This window comes from Rhipicephalus sanguineus, chromosome 2, assembly GCF_013339695.2.
Source record: "Rhipicephalus sanguineus isolate Rsan-2018 chromosome 2, BIME_Rsan_1.4, whole genome shotgun sequence".
NCBI classification, from domain to species: Eukaryota; Metazoa; Arthropoda; class Arachnida; order Ixodida; family Ixodidae; genus Rhipicephalus; species Rhipicephalus sanguineus.
In genome coordinates, this window is record NC_051177.1 from 154,977,481 (window position 1) to 155,001,260 (window position 23,780).

The following is a 23,780-nucleotide window of genomic DNA, read 5'->3' on the forward strand; positions in this document are numbered from 1 at the left end:
TTCACTACGCACACGCGGGCGTGATAAGCCTGGAAGTAAAATATCCCTAAAATATAACAAAACAACACTAATATTAACCTGCGTCTGAAAAATATGTGCCCATATGATTGATGGCAATGACCTTCATAAAGTGGAAGTAGACGGTACGCTTTTTCTGTTTACTATCACCAGATCAAACATCTCTCCAATCATTCAAAGCAACCGTCGATTCTAACATAATTGATAAGGAGTTAATTTGCAGTGCAACAAGGGAGCTTTTGTCGTGCAACGTTAGGGCGTCCTCGATGCGTGCTAAAAATACATTTCCTTTGCGGTAAATATTGTAAACGACGGTAGTAGACGCCAATATGCATAGAGCTGTGTTTCTTGCGGACAAGAAGAAGGGCTCTTTAAAAACTACCCCTGTTGAATAACAGCCCAAGAAGCACATCTCTGAATTTCTCGTTAATGACGCGACGTTATTGGATACAGGGTATTGCCTTTAATACAATGTATGGCGCTAATTCGTATCCTTCAGACGTGCGGCCGAGATGATGTGAAACATTAGGTCGATTTCTATACTGATGCAGAAGATAAAGGAGACTGGAGTGGTCGGCGGCGGTGAGAATGCCACCGATAAAATCCGAGAAAACAGTACATGGGATTCTAGCGCAAAGAGCACAAGTGCCTCGGAGTCGATGAGGAAGCTGTCGTTCAGCACGTCAACTAAACACGAGTAGCCAAGGTGTTCCGCACGGCCGAGACACTAACCGCCAAACAAGGTAGTATGTGCCAGCAGGGTACTGCAGATAAATCAAGCGTTCAAAAGATACTGCTGTAGCTTTAAGACCTATGAAGGCATCGTCGGCGCGAGAAAGATAGCACAATGGATGAGGTCACCACAGAAAACAAACTGGAATAGCTCTATCCCCGCAAACGCAAAGAATGCCTCCCTCACAAAAAAGAAAGCCGCTCGCACTCTTTACCTCAAGTTGTAGGCATTTTCAGATTATTCATCCGAAGATTAAGATTTACGAATATTCACCCGAAATATTCGGCGAAATTATGATCACATGTGGCAGTTAAAAAATCGTTACAGCGACTCGTCGGTGCTATGATGGATGCACGATTACGCGCTTTATGATCGTCACCGGGTTCGTCTGCTAGTTCGCCTCGCCGCTACGCTGCTGCATGGTGAGAACTACTTCATTTTTATGCACAGTGCTTATTGTTGTCGCTGCAGCTGATACCTTTGCATTGTGCTGTTCGACGCAGAGATATTTCTTCTCTTTATTATGGCTGTTCGCGAACAGAGAATTGGGAACCTTGAACGCGGCACATTTGGAAGAAAAGAATTAGTGGACGGGAGAAAGTGCATTTTGACGAGTCCATTTGTGTGGTGTAAAACTTGTTCCATGCAAACGATACCTCGCGAGATGACATTAAACTTAATGCACGTGTGAGCGGTTATGGAAAAGAATGACCTGATATGTTCTGCATTGCTGCTCGATGTGCTCGCCTACTACTCGAATGCATTGTTTCGGGTGCATTCAGGTATTACCAGTTCATGTAGAGCAGTGCCTATGTCAGCAGTAGTAATGGCATATTTCTTCTCTTGAAAAAGCATTATTCCCTGAGTAGCGCATGTATGGTACCGAATTTTACGACATATTTTTTCATTTTTTTGTGCGCAATGGCGAGGTAAAATGATTTTAAATCAAATCACAGCTTTATTTGCTCTCAGCAAAGAGAAAGAGTGTGTTGGGAAAATCTGCATTACTGCAGATGGACAACCCCCGGTCCCGTTGGTACAATTTGGCAGTGTGCAGTAACGATAGCTTAACATAAGTCTATGCACTCTGCAAAAACATGGAAATAAAAGAAAATGCCTAATAGAGTAACGTGGAAGTAGACATAGTATATTCAGTCTCTCTTTTTTTTTTTTAAATGTAACACAAAGCAGCGCGACGGTACCAAACAGGTATACGCAAGATATTTTCCAAAATAAACAATGACAATGAATAAAAGAACGCAATGAACACATCAAACCCATCAAGCTCAATATAAATGGGTTATATACGTATAATTGCGTTGAAATATACACATGTAGGCATACAAAGGCGTGCAACAATCTCACACCGGCGCTTTGCGTAAGGAAATATGTGAAAAAGAAGGAGCCGGAATCCGTATGTAGTTAGGGTGTTCCAAAAAGAACAACACGATGGAATACCGATTGTTGTCCATAGTTAGTACGACAAAAGCGTGCAAACCAAATATCTGCATGCCTTGTGTTTTGTGCAATTCTCCAACGGTTCAGGGTAAACAAATTTTCTTAACTAACATTTCGCTTTCGCAGCGCAGTTCCACACACGGAAGCCAAACGAAACGAGTAAATGAATTCAACTGGCAATTATTTTAGGTTCGAAGAAATCGTTAGACTGGTGTTCCTTGGAAGAAAAAGATGCTATGGAACGAGTGCTCGTTTTTGACATAATTTTAGCTCGGTGATCTTTTTATTTATTGTTCTTGCAAATACTAGGTCGCAATAACTTAGTGTGCACAGAAATCGAGAGTTTCACACAGTTCGTTTTACACTGGTAGGCAAGACATATCAGTGTCTATGTGATAGCCCCGTCATTCTGTTTAGCTCTTTGAAAACATACTCGACATGTTTGTTCCAGAAGAAATTTTCAGAAAATATATCTACTAGTATTTCTACCTCAATAAGAGCATTAATTTTTTATTGTTTAAATAAAACCTGCTTTCAAGGTTTGGACATTATTCTTAGGGCGAAGCATAATCGCTGGTGTCTTTTAGCATTATTTCTCAAGCAGTTTCTACCACGCAAATTAAAATATTTCTGAAGCTCATTGTTCGAACAATATGCTAGAGTTTCCGAAATTGCCCCCCTGCAAGAATGGCGGTGCCGTCTGCATATTCAATCCAATTTATCTTTTCAGTGGTGAAAAAGAATTCATTCATGTAAACAATCAGAAAAAGTGGCCCAAGATTGCTCCTTTGTAGCACATCATGTCAGATTGGTTTTATTTTTAAATTTGAATGGTTATGACTAACGTATAGACCGATGCTGGAGATACAAAATCAATAACTTGGTCGCGTGACCACGTATTCCATGTTGCTCAAGCTTAGCTAAAAGTCTGATGTGATGAAGAATATCTAACACTTTTGGTTTATTCCATAACAAACTTCCAATACATTAACCTCGAACCTCTTAGATTCTGTTCAAGAAAGAGTGGGCAATCATTTGGTGCACTATGTGGCCTGCTACAGTGCTTTTCACGAAAAAAACTCTGCCCTTAGGACGGAATTTAGTGTTGCTGTAGTCGGTGAAACGTAGGTTGGTGAAAAAAAGTCCTTCCAAATTGCATTAGTACACGGAGGAAGGAAAATTGAAGGGCTAGTTTTTTTGTTAGACTAATGAAAAAAATCGCCAGGCTTGCACGGAACACGAAGCATACTCACAGCGAAAGCTAGAAGAGTGGTCTTTCTAGAGCCCGTTGTAATCTATCTTGGCGCAACTAATACAAGTACACTAGCAACAAGGCAACTACGCTATCAATCATCATAATTTTTAGTGAAGTAAGGAAGTACCCATTATGTCATTATTCGTCCTTCTGCGGAGAAGAGTGTACATCTGTAAGCATTATGTGCATGTTGATTGTGCTGTGGCTAAAACTATGAAGAAGTATGGCTGAGGCCTTTGTAATGGATTCGAAGCATTCAAGGTCCGACTCGTTGCGCAATTCGCATTGTATGAACCTGGTTGTTAATTTACTCTTCTACCATGATATTCTCACGGGGTCGTAACGCCGACGAAGACAACAGCTGGCGGGGTCGAGATGAAACTTTATTTGGCCCAACTTGCGGCCGGGAAATGAAAACTCAGACTGCAGCAATACACGCTGTACGCTGATAGCGGCGAACTGGGCGTCGGCCGTCGAAATACTGACATGCGGTGAAGCGCGTCGGTATTTATACATGTGACGTCGAATATTCTAGCGTTATCGCTAGTTGCCGCGCAAACTCTAGAATAAGCTCGAATGTTCGCGTCTTGCGCGCAATCTTAACAAAACGATCTACAATATACGGGAAGCTTCTCGAATGCTTAAAACAGAACACGGGGGTAGGGGCGAGTGACCAATGCATGCAAAAATAAGAACAACAAAGCAAGAAATTACAATAAACAATAAGCAGAAGCAAGAAAGTACAAAAATAAAGAAATACTACAGTCCTCAGATTGACTAACGCGCGTAATATGGCTTGGGGCGCACGACATGGACGACTTCAGGTCGCGCACGGCGCCGCTGAGAGTTCGTAATGTCGTCAGGGACAACCTCGTAGTCGAGTGCGCCGAGGCGTCGAAGTATCCTGTACGGTCCGAAGTATCGTCGAAGAAGCTTCTCACTAAGTCCCCGTCGGCGTATTGGTGTCCATACCCATACACGGTCACCGGGTTGGTATTCCACGTGGCGTCGTCCAAGGTTGTAGCGTCGGCTGTCAGTCATCTGCTGGTTCCTGATCCGTAGGCGGGCGAGCTGTCGTGCTTCTTCGGCGCGCTGTAGGTAGGTGGTCACGTCGATTTTTTCCTCGTCGGTCACGTCTGGTAACATGGCGTCAAGCGTCATTGCCGGGCTCTGTCTGTCGACTAACTTGTATGGCGTCATCTGCGTCGTTTCTTGTACGGTCGTGTTGAACGCGAAGGTCACGTACGGAAGGATGGCGTCCCACGTCTCGTGTTCGACGTCGACGTACCAGGGCTGGGCAAAGATACTTTGAAAATGTATCGCGATACGATACAATTAATATACTCGGGCTAGAAATATTTGAGATACACATACAAGATACTACAACAATGACTGTAGCACTGACAATTGGGCGAGTTGGTAAAGATGCATGGCTTCAGAACGGCGCAACAAGGAAGACGAAAAGACGAAAGATCACACGTACGCAAGCGCCGACTCACAACTGAAGTTTAGTCCATATCACAGAGCAGATATATACACACGTGGCTACACACAACGCCAAAAAACAAAAAAGAACAACCAAAAGCCAAAGCACGTTAACCATTCAGGTACAAGATTTAATTATCCTGTAGCGCAATCGACGGACAGCTGATACAAGACTGCTTTTTATTTTTAATGTTCCATACCTCGATTACTTCCCGAGTCGTCTTATCATGATGCCTTGAAATAATGCTAGTGAGGCTAAACTGAGGCGCGCAGCCGCACTTCTGACAGTGCGGCTGCGCGCCACTAGACCCCAAGCTTGCATTATTTAGACTTCCTAACGATGCACCACGTAAGAGAATCTTCGATAATTACACTACAGCGGCCTCAAAATATGTGCGAAAGACACCGCGCGCATCGGAGTACGCGGCACAGGACAGTTGCTAAGTGCCAAGTGTCGTGGCACTGCTACAACTAAATAGAAAAAGCGATAAAACGAAAGGTCGGCTGGGCGTACGTTCGCGCGCTTGTCTATCTAGACGACGCGAGCGCCACCACGTGACTCCGCTCCACCAATGGGGACGCTCACAGCTCATCGCATATCCTCGCTGGAAAACTCTGGTGGAAAGATAAAATAATGTCACGGCCTTTAGTTCTATTCCGGTGACTTAGTGGCAGCGGTATCAGCTTGAGAAGCGCCGTTGAGCCAACGTTTATTGTTTCGCACGGTGGTGGTGCGATTGCAGTATCTTGTATCTTAAGATACACGATACATTCTTCATAGTATTGGAAATAGAGATACCGATACACGTCTTGCGAGACGTATCGTGATACAGATACAAGATACCAAAATAGTATCTAGGATAGCATCTAAGATACATGTATCTTCGATACTGCCCAGCACTGCGACGTACATGGCCAGCATGTCGGCGATGGTGTTATTTAGACGCTCGGTCAGGCCTTTGGTGTGTGAGTGGTACGCGGTGGTCCGGTGGTGGCTTGTGTGCCTCTATTTTAAGATCACATGAGTTAGTTCAGCCGTAAACGCCGTACCTCTATCGGTGATGAGAACCTCTGGGGCGTCGTTTCGAAGGACGATGCTCTCAACGAAGAACTTGGCTACCTCAGCGGCACTGCCTTTGGGCAGGTATTTTGTTTGGGCGTAGCGTGTGCGATAGTCGGTAGCCACGACGATCCTTATTTTCCGCAAGTCGACGTTGGGAACGGCCCCAGGAGGTCCATCGAGATCTGCTGGAATGGTCGCTGAGGAGGCATGATCGGCTGACGGAAGCCTGCTGGCCTTATGTGGGGTGGCTTCCGTCGCTGACAGTCTCGGCACGTCCTTACGTAGCGAGTCACGTCGGCGGCAAGGCGCGACCAGTAGTACGTTTCCTGTACTCGTGCGAGCGTGCGGGTAAGTCCGAGGTGTCCAGCCGTCGGGTCGTCGTGCAGGGCATGCAGAATTTCTGGTCGCAGTCCCGAAGGTACAACGGTAAGGTAGCTGGCTCGGGCCGGGTAGAAGTTCTTTACGAGGACGTTGTTGTTCAAGGAAAGTGATGCCAATCCTCGCCTGAATACATTTGGGGCAACGATGGTCCTGCCCTCCAGGTATTCCACTAGACCCTTCAGTTTCGGGTCGGCTCGCTCTTGTTCGGCGAAGTCGTCGGCACTTATAACTCCGAAGAAGTTATCCTGGTCGTCGGACGGTGGTGGGTCGACGGGGGCACGAGACAAGCAGTCGGCGTCGGAGTGCTTCTTTTCGGACTTGTACACGACAGTAATGTCGAATTCTTGAAATCTTAGGCTCCACCGTGCGAGGCGACCTGAAGGGTCCTTCAAGTTAGCTAGCCAAAACTAGTCGTGATGGACGCTCACAACTTTGAAGGGCCTGCTGTAGAGGTAGGGGCGAAACTTTGACGTAGCCCAGATGATGGCGAGGCACTCCTTTTCTGTTGTGGAATAGTTGGCCTCTGCCTTAGACAGCGACCGACTAATATAACTGATAACCCTTTCCAGTCCGTCCGTCCGCTGCACAAGGACGGCGCCGTGTCCTACGCTGCTTGCACCGGTGTGAATATCCGTATCGGCGTATTCGTCGAAATGCGCAAGTATAGGACGCGTGTGCAGGCGTCGTTGCAGTTCATCAAATGCTTCGACTTGCGCTGTTTGCCACCTGAATTCGATGTCGGTCTTCGTGAGATGCGTTAGTGGCTCGGCATTCCGTGAAAAGTTTTTGACGAATCGTCTGTAATATGCGCATAAGCCGAGAAATCGGCGCACGGCCTTCTTGTCGGTGGGTGGCGGGAAAGTGGAGATGGCAGCTTTTTTCTGTGCGTCTGGGCGCACTCCAGTCTTGCTGATCACGTGACCCAAAAACAAGAGCTCCTCGTACGCGAAGCGGCACTTTTCTGGCTTCAGAGTGAGCCCGGAGTTCTTGATTGCTTGAAGTACAGATTCAAGGCGCTGGAGGTGCTCGTGGAAGTTTGGGTAAAACACAACGACGTCGTCCAAATAAACAAGGCAAGTTTGCCACTTCAAGCCAACTAATACTGTATCCATGACTCCTTGGAAAGTCGCGGGTGCAGAGCAAAGACCGAAGGGCATGACCTTGAACTCGAACAGGCCATCCGGTGTTATGAAGGCAGTCTTTTGTCGGTCTCTCTCATCGACTTCGATTTGCCAGTAGCCGGTCTTGAGGTGCATCGAAGAAAAGTACTTCGCGTTGTGGAGTCGATCTAGGGCGTCGTCTATACGTGGGAGAGGGTACACGTCCTTTTTTGTGATTTCGTTTTGGCGACGATAATCGACGTAGAAACGTAGGGTCCCATCCTTCTTCCTCACCAACACCACAGGTGACGCCCACGGTCTCTTAAACGGCTGGATGATGTCGTCACATAGAATTTCGTCGAACTGTTTCTTGACGGCCTCGCGTTCTCGCGTCGAAACTCGGTACGGGCGCTGACGGCTTGGTCGGGTGCTTTCTTCTGTTATGATGCGATCTTTCCAGACTGGAGTCTGTCCGACTGTCGCGACTGGCAGTGTCGCGACTGGGGTCTGTGCACTGATAGCGGCGAACTGGGCGTCGCCCGCCGAAATACTGACAAGCGGTGAAGCGCGTCGGTATTTATACACGTGCCGTCGAATTTTCCAGCGTTATCGCTGGTTGCCGCACAAACTCTATAAAAAACTCGAGTGTTCGCATCTAGCGCGCAGTCTTAACAAAACGATCTAATATATGCAAAGCTTCTCGAACAATGAGGCGCGGTTTGTGCTGAGCGTTGCTGACACTCTTTGTTGGCGAAAACCGAATACCGCGAAAGTGATAATAGGAAACGCACGTGGCAATATATCACTTATTGTTAACGCGATTCGTTGCCTGACATGACGTATTTAAGGGACTTTTTTCGAAGGCGTTTCAAGCACCGGCGTGGCTCTGCATACTTGACTGCCTCGCAGGGGGCCCCGGCTAAAATCCCGTCCAATCCTGGATATTTTTGTGTCATTTTATATTTTCCTATTGCGCGTGATAGCGGTTACGAAAACCGCTGCTGGCTCCGGACAAGAACGGCACCAAAACCGGCTACTGTGGTCTCATAACACCTTTTGCTGTTAAACAAGACAATGAAGCCAAGGAATGTATAGACGAGGTTATTTATAGTAATTCAGATATAAATTTAAAGACATTGAAGTGGACGGAAAGGCAAGTTGCCGCCGGCAGGAACTAAACCTGCAAGCTTCGGATAACGCATCCGATGCTCTAACTGTTCAGCTGCCTTCCCATGTTTAATTTTATTTCTTGGAAATAAAAGCAAATAAAAGCAAAGATAACACTATAGTCACTAATATCGCACATAAGTGTTCACCTTGACAAAATTTCCCTGTCACAATTAGTAATAAAGAGATCAAGTAGGCCCTCTATTCAATCAGGGATGAGGGTTGGCTCATTTATAACAATATCAAATTCATCAGGTCCGAGGATTGACTGAAAATCTCTATAAATGCTGAAAAAAGATAACAAATCTATGTTGGTGTCCCCGCTGAGGAACAGTACATATTTATTTTGGGAAACAATTTCGAACATATCCTTAAAAATCACGAAAAAGATGGCGCCGATCGTTGCGAGGCCCGTGAACCTAGATGTAATTCTGGAGCCATTTCTCACAGTTAATTTTTCATAAATATCATTTTAGACAGCGAATGCCTATAAAATTTGCATTTCGTGAGCGCGTATAACCGGCAGGAACATCTCGCAGCCCCGTCGTTGTGTATGGTTGATCACAACGTTTTATTAACCAGTACACGTAAAAAGAACGTTATGTCGTGTGTCAGAAGTTTTCCGATCATTATGGCGTGAAAATGAACACCAGTAGAATCAATGAGAAAATCTATATCATCATGCTTATATTTTAATGATCGCGCATTCAGATGAAGGAACCCTAGGCAGTTCTCGTTTCGCAGGGTTTTTAGCAACAAAATAACACATAAGGCATATTATTGCAAAACAGCGCTCTGAAAGGCTTATCCCGACTTTTCAGAAATGTTGTATTTTAATGGGACAGATGAGGAGGAGCACAGGAGAGCGATGTTCTCGACGCGCGAAAATTTTCTGTCCATGGCCAACCTATGCTTTAATCCCTGCTACCTCTTTTTCACTCAGGCATCGCCAAGCGTCTCCTTGTGTTTTCGAGTGAGATGCTCGTTTATATACAAGGAACTTGCTTTCAAGTGCCCCAGCGAAGACGTGATCCGCATTTTTTTGCTCACCTTCCAAAACGCACTGCAATAATTCTTTTTTTTTTCATTTTCTTTTGCGGTTTACAATTTATGCCACATCTTCATGCCACCTTTGGTCATAGGCTCACGGACAAAGTCAACTTCGCGATGGCTTCAAGTGGCTCGTAGCCTCCGATGACACCCTAATGTTCAATGTTGTTTGTTCTAGGAAAGCGTCCGTGTTCATCGATTGGCTGGGTTAGTCTGCGTATGTTTTCCTGCAGAGCTTGGTTACTAGTTTTAGTTGACCTAATATCTTTCATATGCTCTTTGAGTTCCATATGACATTCGGCAACTGTGTCACTGGTATTGCTACAATAGTGAACACCCCAGCCAGCAACAACGTCTCGCGATATTCGTTTTACAGCGGCTATGCGAGGCCTAATCTCAACCAAATGTTAACGGCAGTGAGTCACTATTGGCTGAGCCGTTGAATTCGGCCAGCAATACTGGGCCGCTTTTGCTGCCCTTCATCTGACGTTGGGTTTTCGCCGGCAGTATTGACCTGCTTTGCCGCCGTCCCACCGATTTCGGCTGAGTCAATGGGCTTTATCGGCACATATTGGGCACGTTTTGCCGTTCTTCAGCCTATGTCGGCTGAGCCGCTGGTTTTCACCGGCTAATATTGGGCCACTTTTGCCGTTATTCAGCCGACGTGGGTTGAGGCGTCCGCTATGAGTGGCTCATATTGGGCCCATTTTGCACTCCTTCAGACACTTTATAGCTCAGTTACAGTATTTTACCAAGAATATTCGGCCCATTTTGCCGCTGGTCTGCGGTGGACCTCGTAACCGACAAAAGCATTACCAAAATGTTTCATTCATTTTCCATGCACCAATCAGACGTCGAGCGCCCTACTTACACGTTTCATTGCCGGAACATCACGCGTGCGCGCTTCTGAGTAGTTGTGTTCATATGGTTTTGTTTTTCCTCAACACGGGATACACTTGCAATGCAATAGAGCATTATGCGCTTGAATGTTTCTCGCCTGAGGTACTTGGATTGATGTACTAATAAGAAAGTGCATGTATTGGGCTCTGTGAGAGTACCACACTAATCCCGTACGTACGATTTGAGGCGTGGGGTATCGCCGACTGAATATCTTGCATTATCTTTTTAGTTTCTGCAATGGCAATAATTAACTGTTATCACTTACACACTCACTTTTCTTCCCAGGAAGATGGCCAAAGAAGAATGACTGACTCACATTAGATGACCACTTCGTTGTCTAGTTGTTTAGCGCTATCAAATTGTTGATACTTTAAAACATATGTAATTAACTTCATGGGCCAAATCCAAAGTTATTTTCTTTGACAATTGTTTTGCCATTAGTAGGCCAACATCACTAATATATCCAGCATCAGCATTCGCCCGAACAATCCTGCACGAATGCTTTTAGCGGAAGAATTTTTATGTGAATACGAATGCTTATATAAACCGAGCCAGACATCGTATTTATAGCGCTATATCCTTTAGTTCCTTTCGCCGCTGGCTCTGTTGAGCGAGTGCTCATAAACTACACGGATAGTTTCCTATCTGCATGTATACATGTATATACACACACGCCTGCTGTGGTTAAGCGCAACAAGCGCATTTGCTACAGTGATGTCACATAATGTTACCTTGTGAAAGTAGTAAAAGTCTCAACAAGGCGTACGGCTGAGCTAGTTGATTCAATAATTGAGAAAATATAGTTATGGCGCGAAAAAGATCGGGACGGTGTAAAGGCACATTAAAATGCTTCCAAACCAACTAGCCCACCGACAATTTTTAACGAAGTGACAAGCACGTATTTGCCACGCGTTTGTCAGGTCGTTAAAGACGTGGTTAAAATCTTGCGCGAGACGCTACGCGACAGGATTTTCGCACTGTCTGCGGCAGAGATCACCGCTGTGCGCAATCAGTGACCCCTTGCTTTCATATTGGACTCGCTCGCCTCATATAAGGCCACGTGTTGACTGCTCTTAAGTCTCATTAGATTTTTGTTGTATTCTTATGGCGCATTTGCTATTGACCATTCTTTTTTTGTGTATTCTGTTACTATGGTGCGCTTGCATTTTCTATTCGCTCGTGTTCTTGCAAATCGAACGAGAACACGTGTGAGGTTGGCATGCACGATTCCTTTCCGTTACAATCTTACCTTAAGATTAGCAGTGCGTACACGCGTGTCTACCTTGTTTAGACGTAGAGTTCATGAGATCTTGTGGTACCACTCGCAATGTTTTTCAGGTCGCGTGCAGTAGTTTATTCATGTTTCTGGCCGGTAAGTTATCACATAAAAAATTTTAATTTCCACTTAAAAGATAGCGGTAGTTCAATTTCCAGTCATGTGTAGCGAATGCTTACCTTTTGCGAACCAACCCAACTTTATTTTTTGGCAAAATTGATAAACATCGGGGGCTCCTCTGCTAGTAATTACCTCACGCGTATACCTACATTTCTAGTCAGGTTGCCACTCCTAATCTCGCTTTTTTCCCGGGCCGCCTAACAATCTGTTTGTTTTCGTCGGTTCCTTCTTTACTCCTAGCTAGCTCTTCTTCCGCTTACATTTGCAGTATTTTTTTCGTTACTCGTCGCTGCCACTGCTGAAAAGCGCTATATCGTCCGCGAAACGCATGTAGCTCAGATATTCTCCGTTGATCATTATTTCTATTTTTTCCTCTTCTAGTTCTTTCAATAATTATTGTGAATGTACCGTGAATAACAGCGAATAGATTGTACCACGTCGCCTGACCCCATTCTCAAACAGAGTTTTCCTGCATTTCTTGGTGAATATGTTGGCTGTGGGATCGATTTAGATGTTGGCTATGGTATCTACATATGTTTATACATTCCTTTATAGCACAGTTATTGCGGAACTGCTGGCGTATGTTGAAATGTGTGAAAAAATTTGTGTTTATCACGTTGTAGATGTGTTGCTCCTTCATTACCCAGAGGCATGCACGATTGGTGCAGCAGGCCTTTTATTATTTTAGTTGTGTTGGAGACAGTATTGACTTTCCTTCTCGGCCTTGCACGGTTCCACAGAACTCTGGGTCCCAACGGCACAATAAGACCGCACTGGGGATGTAGTTGTAATTACGTAGTATTTTCCGAATACGGGGCCAATGGTAAGCTTTGAATGCCGTTGGGCCGTGAATGGGCTATTTTAGCACTGCTGATTTACATTGCAGTAGCTACAGTAATACCTAAATAAGCTGGTCGGCATGGAGCCGTTTTACTTTAAAACACGTGTATCAGTATTTGTAATTAGGTTACTGTATGCATCGATCGACTATCGCCGGTGTCCTCACCTAAACTAGCTATGTGCAGACCACGACGGTGCGGTATTACCGCACATACCACACGGTAAAGTATTACTGCTAAATAACCGGTGCGAACGGTCACACCAGCGGCTTCCCGATGTCGGCGGGGCCGACACCACGCCAGCATCGGCTAGCTCAAATAGGCACAATGACGGCTTGCTATGATCGGCTGAACAACGGAAGGCCCGTCTAGGACCGACACTGGCTAGCCACATCGGCCCACTGTCGGTACGTCCAGTTAGGCCCAACGCCGCCTTGCCGACATTGGGCCGATGTGAGTTAAAGTAGCGCCAGCGTGATTTGCCGACGTAGGACCAATATTGCTACCGAATTTGGCGACATTGGGCTGACATCGGTCGAATGCCGGCGTGCTGCCTGGGCTTTGCTTAAGTGTTTTGAATGGAGCATGAAACTACCTTCTAAAATTTATCAGCTTCCGTGTGAACTGTCGAAGTACCCTGTATCCTCACGTTTCCCCCTCAGGGGTGACACCTCTTAAAGGGGAAATGAAAATAAAGTTGAGAGAGAGGCAAATGGCAACACGCACACACAGACATAAAAAACAACCCCCTGTAGAATAGCTGTGTTCTATAGCAATGTGAAAGAAAACGGAGTGAAGAAAAAGGTACAAAAGTTTAGCTTAGCTGCAAAGCGCAGGAAAAGTCAATGTGTGTTACCATGTCGCACCACTGCCCAACTAAGCGTTTCCTATAGTAACTGCGTCATTATCGTCATTATCGTCATTATCGACGTCAGTAGTAACTGGGTCTTTTTTAGGTTAATTCAGGTGGGGCTGATGTCGCATGCTCTGTAGTAAGGCATCAGGTCCGGCTAATAACAATAGGCGACGTAAATGTCTTGCTTGATAGATGGGAATACACCCCTTGGCAGTGCAATCTTCTCCACTACAGAACAGAAACTGGGGATGGAGCTTTCAGCCACCTGGAGTCCAGCTGCAAAGAGCAGGAAAAGTCAATGCGTGTGACCATGTCACACTACTGCCTAGCATTTCCAGCAAGAACTGTGTCATCTTAGTGTTGACCCAGGTGGGGCTGATGCCGCATGCTCTGTAGTAAGGCATCAGGTCCGGCTAATAACAATTGGCGACGTAAATGTCTTGCTTGATAGATGGGAATACACCCCTTGGCAGTGCAATCTTCTCCACTACAGAACAGAAACTGGCGATGCAGCTTGCAGCGACCAGGAGTCCAGCTGCAAAGAGCAGGAAAAGTCAATGCGTGTGACCATGTCACACTACTGCCTAGCATTTCCAGCAAGACCTGTGTCAGCTTAGTGTTGATCCAGGTGGGGCTGATGCCGCATGCTCTGTAGTAAGGCATCAGGTCCGGCTAATAACAATTGGCGACGTAAATGTCTTGCTTGATAGATGGGAATACACCCCTTGGCAGTGCAAGCTTCTCCACTACAGAACAGAAACTGGCGATGCAGCTTGCAGCGACCAGGAGTCTAGCTGCAAAGAGCAGGAAAAGTCAATGCGTGTGACCATGTCACACTACTGCCTAGCATTTCCAGCAAGAACTGTGTCATCTTAGTGTTGATCCAGGTGGGGCTGATGTCGCATGCTCTGTAGTAAGGCATCAGGTCCGGCTAATAACAATTGGCGACGTAAATGTCTTGCTTGATAGATGAGAATACACCCCTTGGCAGTGCAATCTTCTCCACTACAGAACAGAAACTGGCGATGCAGCTTGCAGCGACCAGGAGTCCAGCTGCAAAGAGCAGGAAAAGTCAATGCGTGTGACCATGTCGCACTACTGCCTAGCATTTCCAGCAAGAACTGTGTCATCTTAGTGTTGATCCAGGTGGGGCTGATGTCGCATGCTCTGTAGTAAGGCATCAGGTCCGGCTAATAACAATTGGCGACGCAAATGTCTTGCTTGATAGATGGGAATACACCCCTTGGCAGTGCAATCTTCTCCACTACAGAACAGAAACTGGCGATGCAGCTTGTAGCGACCAGGAGTCTAGCTGCAAAGAGCAGGAAAAGTCAATGCGTGTGACCGTGTCGCACTACTGCCTAGCATTTCCAGCAAGAACTGTGTCATCTTAGTGTTGATCCAGGTGGGGCTGATGTCGCATGTTCTGTAGTAAGGCATCAGGTCCGGCTAATAACAATTGGCGACGTAAATGTCTTGCTTGATAGATGGGAATACACCCCTTGGCAGTGCAATCTTCTCCACTACAGAACAGAAACTGGCGATGCAGCTTGCAGCGACCAGGAAGGAGTCCAGCTGCAAAGAGCAGGAAAAGTCAATGCGTGTGACCATGTCACACTACTGCCTAGCATTTCCAGCAAGAACTGTGTCATCTTAGTGTTGATCCAGGTGGGGCTGATGTCGCATGCTCTGTAGTAAGGCATCAGGTCCAGCTAATAACAATTGGCGACGTAAATGTCTTGCTTGATAGATGGGAATACACCCATTGGCAGTGCAATCTTCTCCACTACAGAACAGAAACTGGGATGGAGCTTTCAGCCACCTGGAGTCCAGCTGCAAAGAGCAGGAAAAGTCAATGCGTGTGACCATGTCACACTACTGCCTAGCATTTCCAGCAAGAACTGTGTCATCTTAGTGTTGACCCAGGTGGGGCTGATGCCGCATGCTCTGTAGTAAGGCATCAGGTCCGGCTAATAACAATTGGCGACGTAAATGTCTTGCTTGATAGATGGGAATACACCCCTTGGCAGTGCAATCTTCTCCACTACAGAACAGAAACTGGCGATGCAGCTTGCAGCGACCAGGAGTCCAGCTGCAAAGAGCAGGAAAAGTCAATGCGTGTGACCATGTCACACTACTGCCTAGCATTTCCAGCAAGACCTGTGTCAGCTTAGTGTTGATCCAGGTGGGGCTGATGCCGCATGCTCTGTAGTAAGGCATCAGGTCCGGCTAATAACAATTGGCGACGTAAATGTCTTGCTTGATAGATGGGAATACACCCCTTGGCAGTGCAAGCTTCTCCACTACAGAACAGAAACTGGCGATGCAGCTTGCAGCGACCAGGAGTCCAGCTGCAAAGAGCAGGAAAAGTCAATGCGTGTGACCATGTCACACTACTGCCTAGCATTTCCAGCAAGAACTGTGTCAGCTTAGTGTTGATCCAGGTGGGGCTGATGCCGCATGCTCTGTAGTAAGGCATCAGGTCCGGCTAATAACAATTGGCGACGTAAATGTCTTGCTTGATAGATGGGAATACACCCCTTGGCAGTGCAAGCTTCTCCACTACAGAACAGAAACTGGGGATGGAGCTTTCAGCCACTTGGAGTCCAGAGCAAAGAGGAGGAAAAGTCAATGCGTGTGACCATGTCAGGCTACTGCCTAGCATTTCCAGCAAGAACTGTGTCATCTTAGTGTTGATCCAGGTGGGGCTGATGTCGCATGCTCTGTAGTAAGGCATCAGGTCCGGCTAATAACAATAGGCGACGTAAATGTCTTGCTTGATAGATGGGAATACACCCCTTGGCAGTGCAATCTTCTCCACTACAGAACAGAAACTGGGGATGGAGCTTTCAGCCACCTGGAGTCCAGCTGCAAAGAGCAGGAAAAGTCAATGCGTGTGACCATGTCGCACTACTGCCTAGCATTTCCAGCAAGAACTGTGTCATCTTAGTGTTGATCCAGGTGGGGCTGATGTCGCATGCTCTGTAGTAAGGCATCAGGTCCGGCTAATAACAATTGGCGACGCAAATGTCTTGCTTGATAGATGGGAATACACCCCTTGGCAGTGCAATCTTCTCCACTACAGAACAGAAACTGGCGATGCAGCTTGTAGCGACCAGGAGTCTAGCTGCAAAGAGCAGGAAAAGTCAATGCGTGTGACCCGTGTCGCACTACTGCCTAGCATTTCCAGCAAGAACTGTGTCATCTTAGTGTTGATCCAGGTGGGGCTGATGTCGCATGTTCTGTAGTAAGGCATCAGGTCCGGCTAATAACAATTGGCGACGTAAATGTCTTGCTTGATAGATGGGAATACACCCCTTGGCAGTGCAATCTTCTCCACTACAGAACAGAAACTGGCGATGCAGCTTGCAGCGACCAGGAAGGAGTCCAGCTGCAAAGAGCAGGAAAAGTCAATGCGTGTGACCATGTCACACTACTGCCTAGCATTTCCAGCAAGAACTGTGTCATCTTAGTGTTGATCCAGGTGGGGCTGATGTCGCATGCTCTGTAGTAAGGCATCAGGTCCAGCTAATAACAATTGGCGACGTAAATGTCTTGCTTGATGGATGGGAATACACCCATTGGCAGTACAATCTTCTCCACTACAGAACAGAAACTGGCGATGCAGCTTGCAGCGACCAGGAGTCTAGCTGCAAAGAGCAGGAAAAGTCAATGCGTGTGACCATGTCACACTACTGCCTAGCATTTCCAGCAAGAACTGTGTCATCTTAGTGTTGATCCAGGTGGGGCTGATGTCGCATGCTCTGTAGTAAGGCATCAGGTCCGGCTAATAACAATTGGCGACGTAAATGTCTTGCTTGATAGATGGGAATACACCCCTTGGCAGTGCAATCTTCTCCACTACAGAACAGGAACTGGCGATGCAGCTTGCAGCGACCAGGAGTCCAGCTGCAAAGAGCAGGAAAAGTCAATGCGTGTGACCATGTCACACTACTGCCTAGCATTTCCAGCAAGAACTGTGTCATCTTAGTGTTGATCCAGGTGGGGCTGATGCCGCATGCTCTGTAGTAAGGCATCAGGTCCGGCTAATAACAATTGGCGACGTAAATATCTTGCTTGATAGATGGGAATACACCCCTTGGCAGTGCAATCTTCTCCACTACAGAACAGAAACTGGCGATGCAGCTTGCAGCGACCAGGAGTCCAGCTGCAAAGAGCAGGAAAAGTCAATGCGTGTGACCATGTCACACTACTGCCTAGCATTTCCAGTCAAGAACTGTGTCAGCTTAGTGTTGATCCAGGTGGGGCTGATGCCGCATGCTCTGTAGTAAGGCATCAGGTCCGGCTAATAACAATTGGCGACGTAAATGTCTTGCTTGATAGATGGGAATACACCCCTTGGCAGTGCAAGCTTCTCCACTACAGAACAGAAACTGGGGATGGAGCTTTCAGCCACTTGGAGTCCAGAGCAAAGAGGAGGAAAAGTCAATGCGTGTGACCATGTCAGGCTACTGCCTAGCATTTCCAGCAAGAACTGTGTCATCTTAGTGTTGATCCAGGTGGGGCTGATGTCGCATGCTCTGTAGTAAGGCATCAGGTCCGGCTAATAACAATAGGCGACGTAAATGTCTTGCTTGATAGATGGGAATACACCCCTTGGCAGTGCAATCTTCTCCACTACAGAACAGAAACTGGGGATGGAGCTTTCAGCACCTGGAGTCAGCTGCAAAGAGCAGGAAAAGTCAATGCGTGTGACCATGTCACACTACTGCCTAGCATTTCCAGCAAGGAACTGTGTCATCTTAGTGTTGATCCAGGTGGGGCTGATGCCGCATGCTCTGTAGTAAGGCATCAGGTCCGGCTAATAACAATTGGCGACGTAAATGTCTTGCTTGATAGATGGGAATACACCCTTGGCAGTGCAATCTTCTCCACTACAGAACAGAAACTGGCGATGCCGCTTGCAGCGACCAGGAGTCCAGCTGCAAAGAGCAGGAAAAGTCAATGCGTGTGACCATGTCACACTACTGCCTAGCATTTCCAGCAAGACCTGTGTCAGCTTAGTGTTGATCCAGGTGGGGCTGATGCCGCATGCTCTGTAGTAAGGCATCAGGTCCGGCTAATAACAATTGGCGACGTAAATGTCTTGCTTGATAGATGGGAATACACCCCTTGGCAGTGCAAGCTTCTCCACTACAGAACAGAAACTGGCGATGCAGCTTGCAGCGACCAGGAGTCTAGCTGCAAAGAGCAGGAAAAGTCAATGCGTGTGACCATGTCAGACTACTGCCAAGCTAAGCGTTTCCAGAAGTAACTGGGTCTTTTAATGTTCATACAGGTGGGGCTGATGTCGCATGCTTAGTAGGTAGCATCGGGTCCAGCTCAAAGCAGTCGACAGAGTCATTTCCTTGCTTGATAGGTTGGAATACACCCCTTGGCAGTGCAGTCTTAACCCAGAAACTGAAATAAACCACAAACAAAAATAGCCATGAAAAAATACCTCCGGAACGCCCAACCGCGGATTCGAACCTCCAACCTTTCACACTTCGGTCCGACGAGTTACACCGGTCGGCCACATGCTCATGTTCGTCGGTGCAAGAGGAAAGCTATGTGTGCGTCTCTAAGTCAGTTGAGCTGCTCTAAGGACTCAGCGCCTTGTTCACTAAGGGGACGTGAAATGCCGCGAAGGGCATAAAGACGCTTTCAGGGGCGCGGCTTCGCGCGGCCATAGAAAAACGGAACCGGCGTTCGCTGAGTTTTTCTATAGTGCGTATCGCGGGTGATATACGCGTCTTTTCCCCAAACGTACACACTCTCAGCAACATGACCCCATGTATCATTTGAGTTTGATGCTAAGGCATCCAGTGCTTTGCCCTTGCAGCGAAGCTGACTTTTTTCTTGGCGTTATTATAGTTTCGTTCAACAATCATTGGGCTAGCTATTCCTGCGTGTCCTCATCTGCTTTAATGAACACATAATGATATTTTAATATTTTAATATGCTGGACATTACATATTTCTATACAGAATATTTTCGATTACGCCAACAATTACCCTAAAATGAATAGAGATTGATATCTAAACATTAAAATTTTTGTTTCAAAATTTACTGCCATGAAACGGGACAGGGTAATGTTTAATGCCACCATTTACAGATATCGAATCAATTTTTAATTGCGCGGAACTTTAGGGGCCTGGCTTATCGTCTGTAAATCTCATGTGGCGTGATCACGTCCACAATCAAGTAATATGTACTGACCCAAAACAATGTTATCAATGCTCATATACCGGTAAAGTAAACGAACAAGGTATAAAATAAATATAATTACCAGAAATAACCCAGAAGTAACCGCAATAATAAATTGAAATCGTTAAAAAAACTTATAAAACACGGCTGACACCCGATCCGCACAAGAGAGGGCGGCGCCGCGTCGCCGAGCTAGCGACTGCTTCTGCCACCAACGCTTTGCGGGCGCACTGGCACTTCGTGTTTGCCGTAACAAGCAGGAACTCAATAAAGCGCAGCAAAAAGTAGGGCGCATGTTGCAAATCGTGTTTTTGAATCTCCATGACAAGATTCTACTCGTGCCGGGGAAACCGTACATGCTTATGGGTGGTGTGGTAAAGCAGCAGTGGGAACTCTACAAACGGCAATGGCTGGGTGCCCCTACTACGCACTTGTCCAGGTTTCCCAGTTGTGCAACAGCCTTTAGCGCAGGGGTACACCAATTTTCATTTGGGAAGTTTATACACAAGTAAGCGTTGTCTATTAATCTGTATCTTTATAAGTTCTTTCATTCACACTTTTTTACATATTAAATAGAGATGTGTTTTTTTTTCTGTATAATTGGGTGCGAGCCCCGAGTTCGTCCGCTTTAATTGTGTCTGACTCACCCTGTCTACTTCAACGTGGGTGTACTCGTAGTACACTTTTTGACAGTATGTTTGACGACTTGACACTGCACCAGGAAGCTTCGAAGAAAATATGCCTGTGTTCATTCTGTTTCTTACGCGAAGACATTCGTATTCCGGCCGGCTGTAATAGAGAATAAATATATTCTGTAAGCAAACATGCTCATTATGAGAACAGTCTGTGGGATTACTTGGCTATCCCTGAACACTAAAAGAGAATAGCGCAAAAACTTGGAGGACGCCTGAGCTTCGCCTTAAAGAGTAGAATGCGATAGCGTAATCGGCCCCTGTGTGCATGACCTTCTCAACTGCTAGCCTGGGGCCGATTCTCGGTGCATGCCTTAACCGTGCCGTAAGAAACGAATGAGCATTGGCCGTTTCAAACTATTCTAGAATGCCTACTACAATTACAGTTAAGTGCCGACTGCGCCATATTTTTTTTCCTTTTGAGAATCAGCGAAGCGCCAACTACTCGTCCGTAAGGCAACATGCGAACCTACACAGCTGCTGAATTTGTTGATGCTTTTGCTGCTGATGATGATCAAATATGTCTTAGCACTTTGTATGGGTGGGTCTTTAAATAACCACTCGTTGCACAATTTCCATGTTTTGACGGCTGGCGCGATTCTACGCTTCTGCTACGCAATATTGCATTCGTTAAGGAGACTCATTCCACTACGTGACATTCATATAGTGTTATTTCCCGAAGGAGTTTCAAGCATTAGCGCGCTTCTGTGGTAGAACGCCTGCTTGTCACGCAGACGGCCTGGCTTCGGCTCTCACTCGGGCCAAAGTTTTTAGTATTTATTTTGTTTGCATTTTTTTCCGATTTTTCGCTGGCGGACAAGATGATGATTTTTTCAGTCAGAACCAACGACGCCGGCACCGGAATTTCTTTCGAACGAGCTATTTAACGCTGTCGCGTTAAGACGTCGATTACAGAAAAGGGAAGCAGACAGCGAACTGGCGCTGTCTGCAACTGTTTATATGAACAAACTCAATGAGTTTATATACGTATGATGATAGTTTTACCCATGTGGAATATCACGTTAGAAAGCAAAAAATAAATACGTGATAGTACATCCAGTATATGAGATGCGCTAGTCCCTTGTCTGCCTCCCTTTTCTGTGTTCATTGTTTTGGCGCTATACAGTTTTAGTGTTCATGTTTACAATGAGAATTACATATTACAGCGAACAAAATACATACTTGAACATATTCGTGATTTCGCGCTGACAACAGTAAGAAAACCTGTACATGTTGGGGGCTATAAACTTGTAGCTCATCATGAATCCCTTGTCCCAATCGCAGTCCTTCGAACCAATATGTCCCGTAGGCCAATTACTGGCGTCATCCCCATCGTGCGCACAGCCAAGGCTGAAATGAACAAAGTGACGATGCATACATCATCCATTCTTAGTCCAGAATAGAGCGTATTATTGCAACACACAAAAACTCACGCCTTCACCAGACGGGTCTAGCAATCAATGTGATAGCAAAAAATTGAAATTTTATATGAAGCACGGTTAGCGAGTAGCTCCTGTAGCCTGCAACCTGGAGTAACTCAAGAAAATGCCGGCGGGAGGAAACCCTACCACTGCAGCGACCGAGGTGACCGCGCTGTCTATCACTTCATCACAAACCTACCTCAGACCAGCACGTACAAATATATAAGCCGCCTGCTGAAGCCTCTAAGTGCGCGTGACCGTGCACGGCACAGTAAAGTGGGGAGCCATGCAGTGGCCTTTTCTCCTGATTGACCTTCCGCACGACAGAAGGCTGCCCGGTGCGTTTCCTACCCGCTAGATAAGACTTCGTCTCCTGCACCCACACGCTATCACTCGATCTTACGACGTGCGGGAAATCTTATCGATTCGGTCTATATTGACCATCACGGCGGCACCGACGCTAATGACAAGAAACGTGCTACGACTTCGAACTATGGCTATCGCAATAAAAGATTTTAAAATTCCAGAACTTTCTGTTTACTTCAAAATATTTGGATGCGAGGTCTTGTTGAAACCTTTATAACAAATTATTTTCAAAGAGAACACATGAAATTTGACGTTAGCTTTAGGAATTGTAGATGGCGTAATATATAAGGCAAAGCGAAAGTAAGCATAACAGCTCAGCTACAGTAGCTCGGCGTTAGAAGACATATCGGGCCCGCTACGGCTGCCCCGTTCACAATGTCAACGAATAGTCGTCAGTAGTTCTTCCCCGCCCTCAATTTTCCCGACCAGACGGGTTTCTGACGAAGCCCGTATATAACTGAACTAAGAATTCTGCCATAACTGAAGTAAATAATGATATAAATGTCAGTGATATTACTAGAGCCTATAAGAGGTGTCATTGAAGATGTCTATAATATAGTTTCTGTTCTCAAATTCATCTGCACAAGTCTGACTGCACATTTTATTCCTTAGCATGCTGCCCCTGAATCAGACCTGCGGAAAGCGAATGCCGCAGAGGCGCTTCAATCAGACTACTAGAGTAGTTTCCGAAATAACAGCAGTCAGAATTTCAAGGGACTGACAACCGATTTTTCTTGACCCAGTTTTTTTACGGCGCAACGAAACACTCCTCTCGGAACAGGTTAAAACTAAACGGTTGATTTCAGAAGCACTTGAACATTTTAAGCAGACTTTTTCGACCTGAGAAGATGCTAAAAAGTCATTTGTTGGAGATGTATCACACATCGGACTCAAGGATGGTTATTCAAGGGTCTTTATTTTACCACGTGACCCGAATCACTGGGCCTCGGTTCGACTGAGGAAACAAGTGACTTTTCCGAGCAGCTTGTCTAACGGGCTGCCAGAGGTAACCTATCCGTTCCTCGATGACGCTCTCCCACCTCCTTGGCGATCATGTGACCCGGCTGCGGCATCCTAGACACAAGCCCCCGGGATCGAAGCTCTAAGCACAGCGGCGCTCGGTTCACATCCAAGAGGTGCAGTGACAGGCAAACAGCTCTCGCTTCCCGTAACAATTCGAGGGATGAGCCGCGGTCTGTTCATCATCAGTTTACCGACCGACACAGTGGTCTCCGGCTCGCGGGGTGTGAGGAAACAATGTGAAGGCAACCAGGGCTGCAACACCAATATATCTCGGACGGAGTCCGCGAAGCTACTGTCACGCAACATCCTCCTGAAGTAATGCGATAGCCCTCGTCATAAACTGTTCATTACGCTCAACGTTCTGCTTTCA

At 46.3% G+C, this 23,780-nt stretch overlaps 1 protein-coding gene across 1 annotated transcript in view; it reads right to left on the minus strand.

The window, feature by feature from the left end:
• Positions 1-17,562: 17,562 nt before the first annotated feature.
• Positions 17,563-23,780, minus strand: part of LOC119381994 (venom metalloproteinase antarease-like TtrivMP_A) — a 116,314-nt gene continuing 110,096 nt past the window's right edge. The window contains exons 11-13 of the mRNA XM_037649738.1: positions 21,783-21,950; positions 20,556-20,697; positions 17,563-17,610 (exon numbers count right to left, since the gene is read on the minus strand). Of these exons, the coding sequence (XP_037505666.1) occupies positions 17,563-17,610; positions 20,556-20,697; positions 21,783-21,950 (358 nt within the window). The remainder of the gene's footprint in view (positions 17,611-20,555; positions 20,698-21,782; positions 21,951-23,780) is intronic.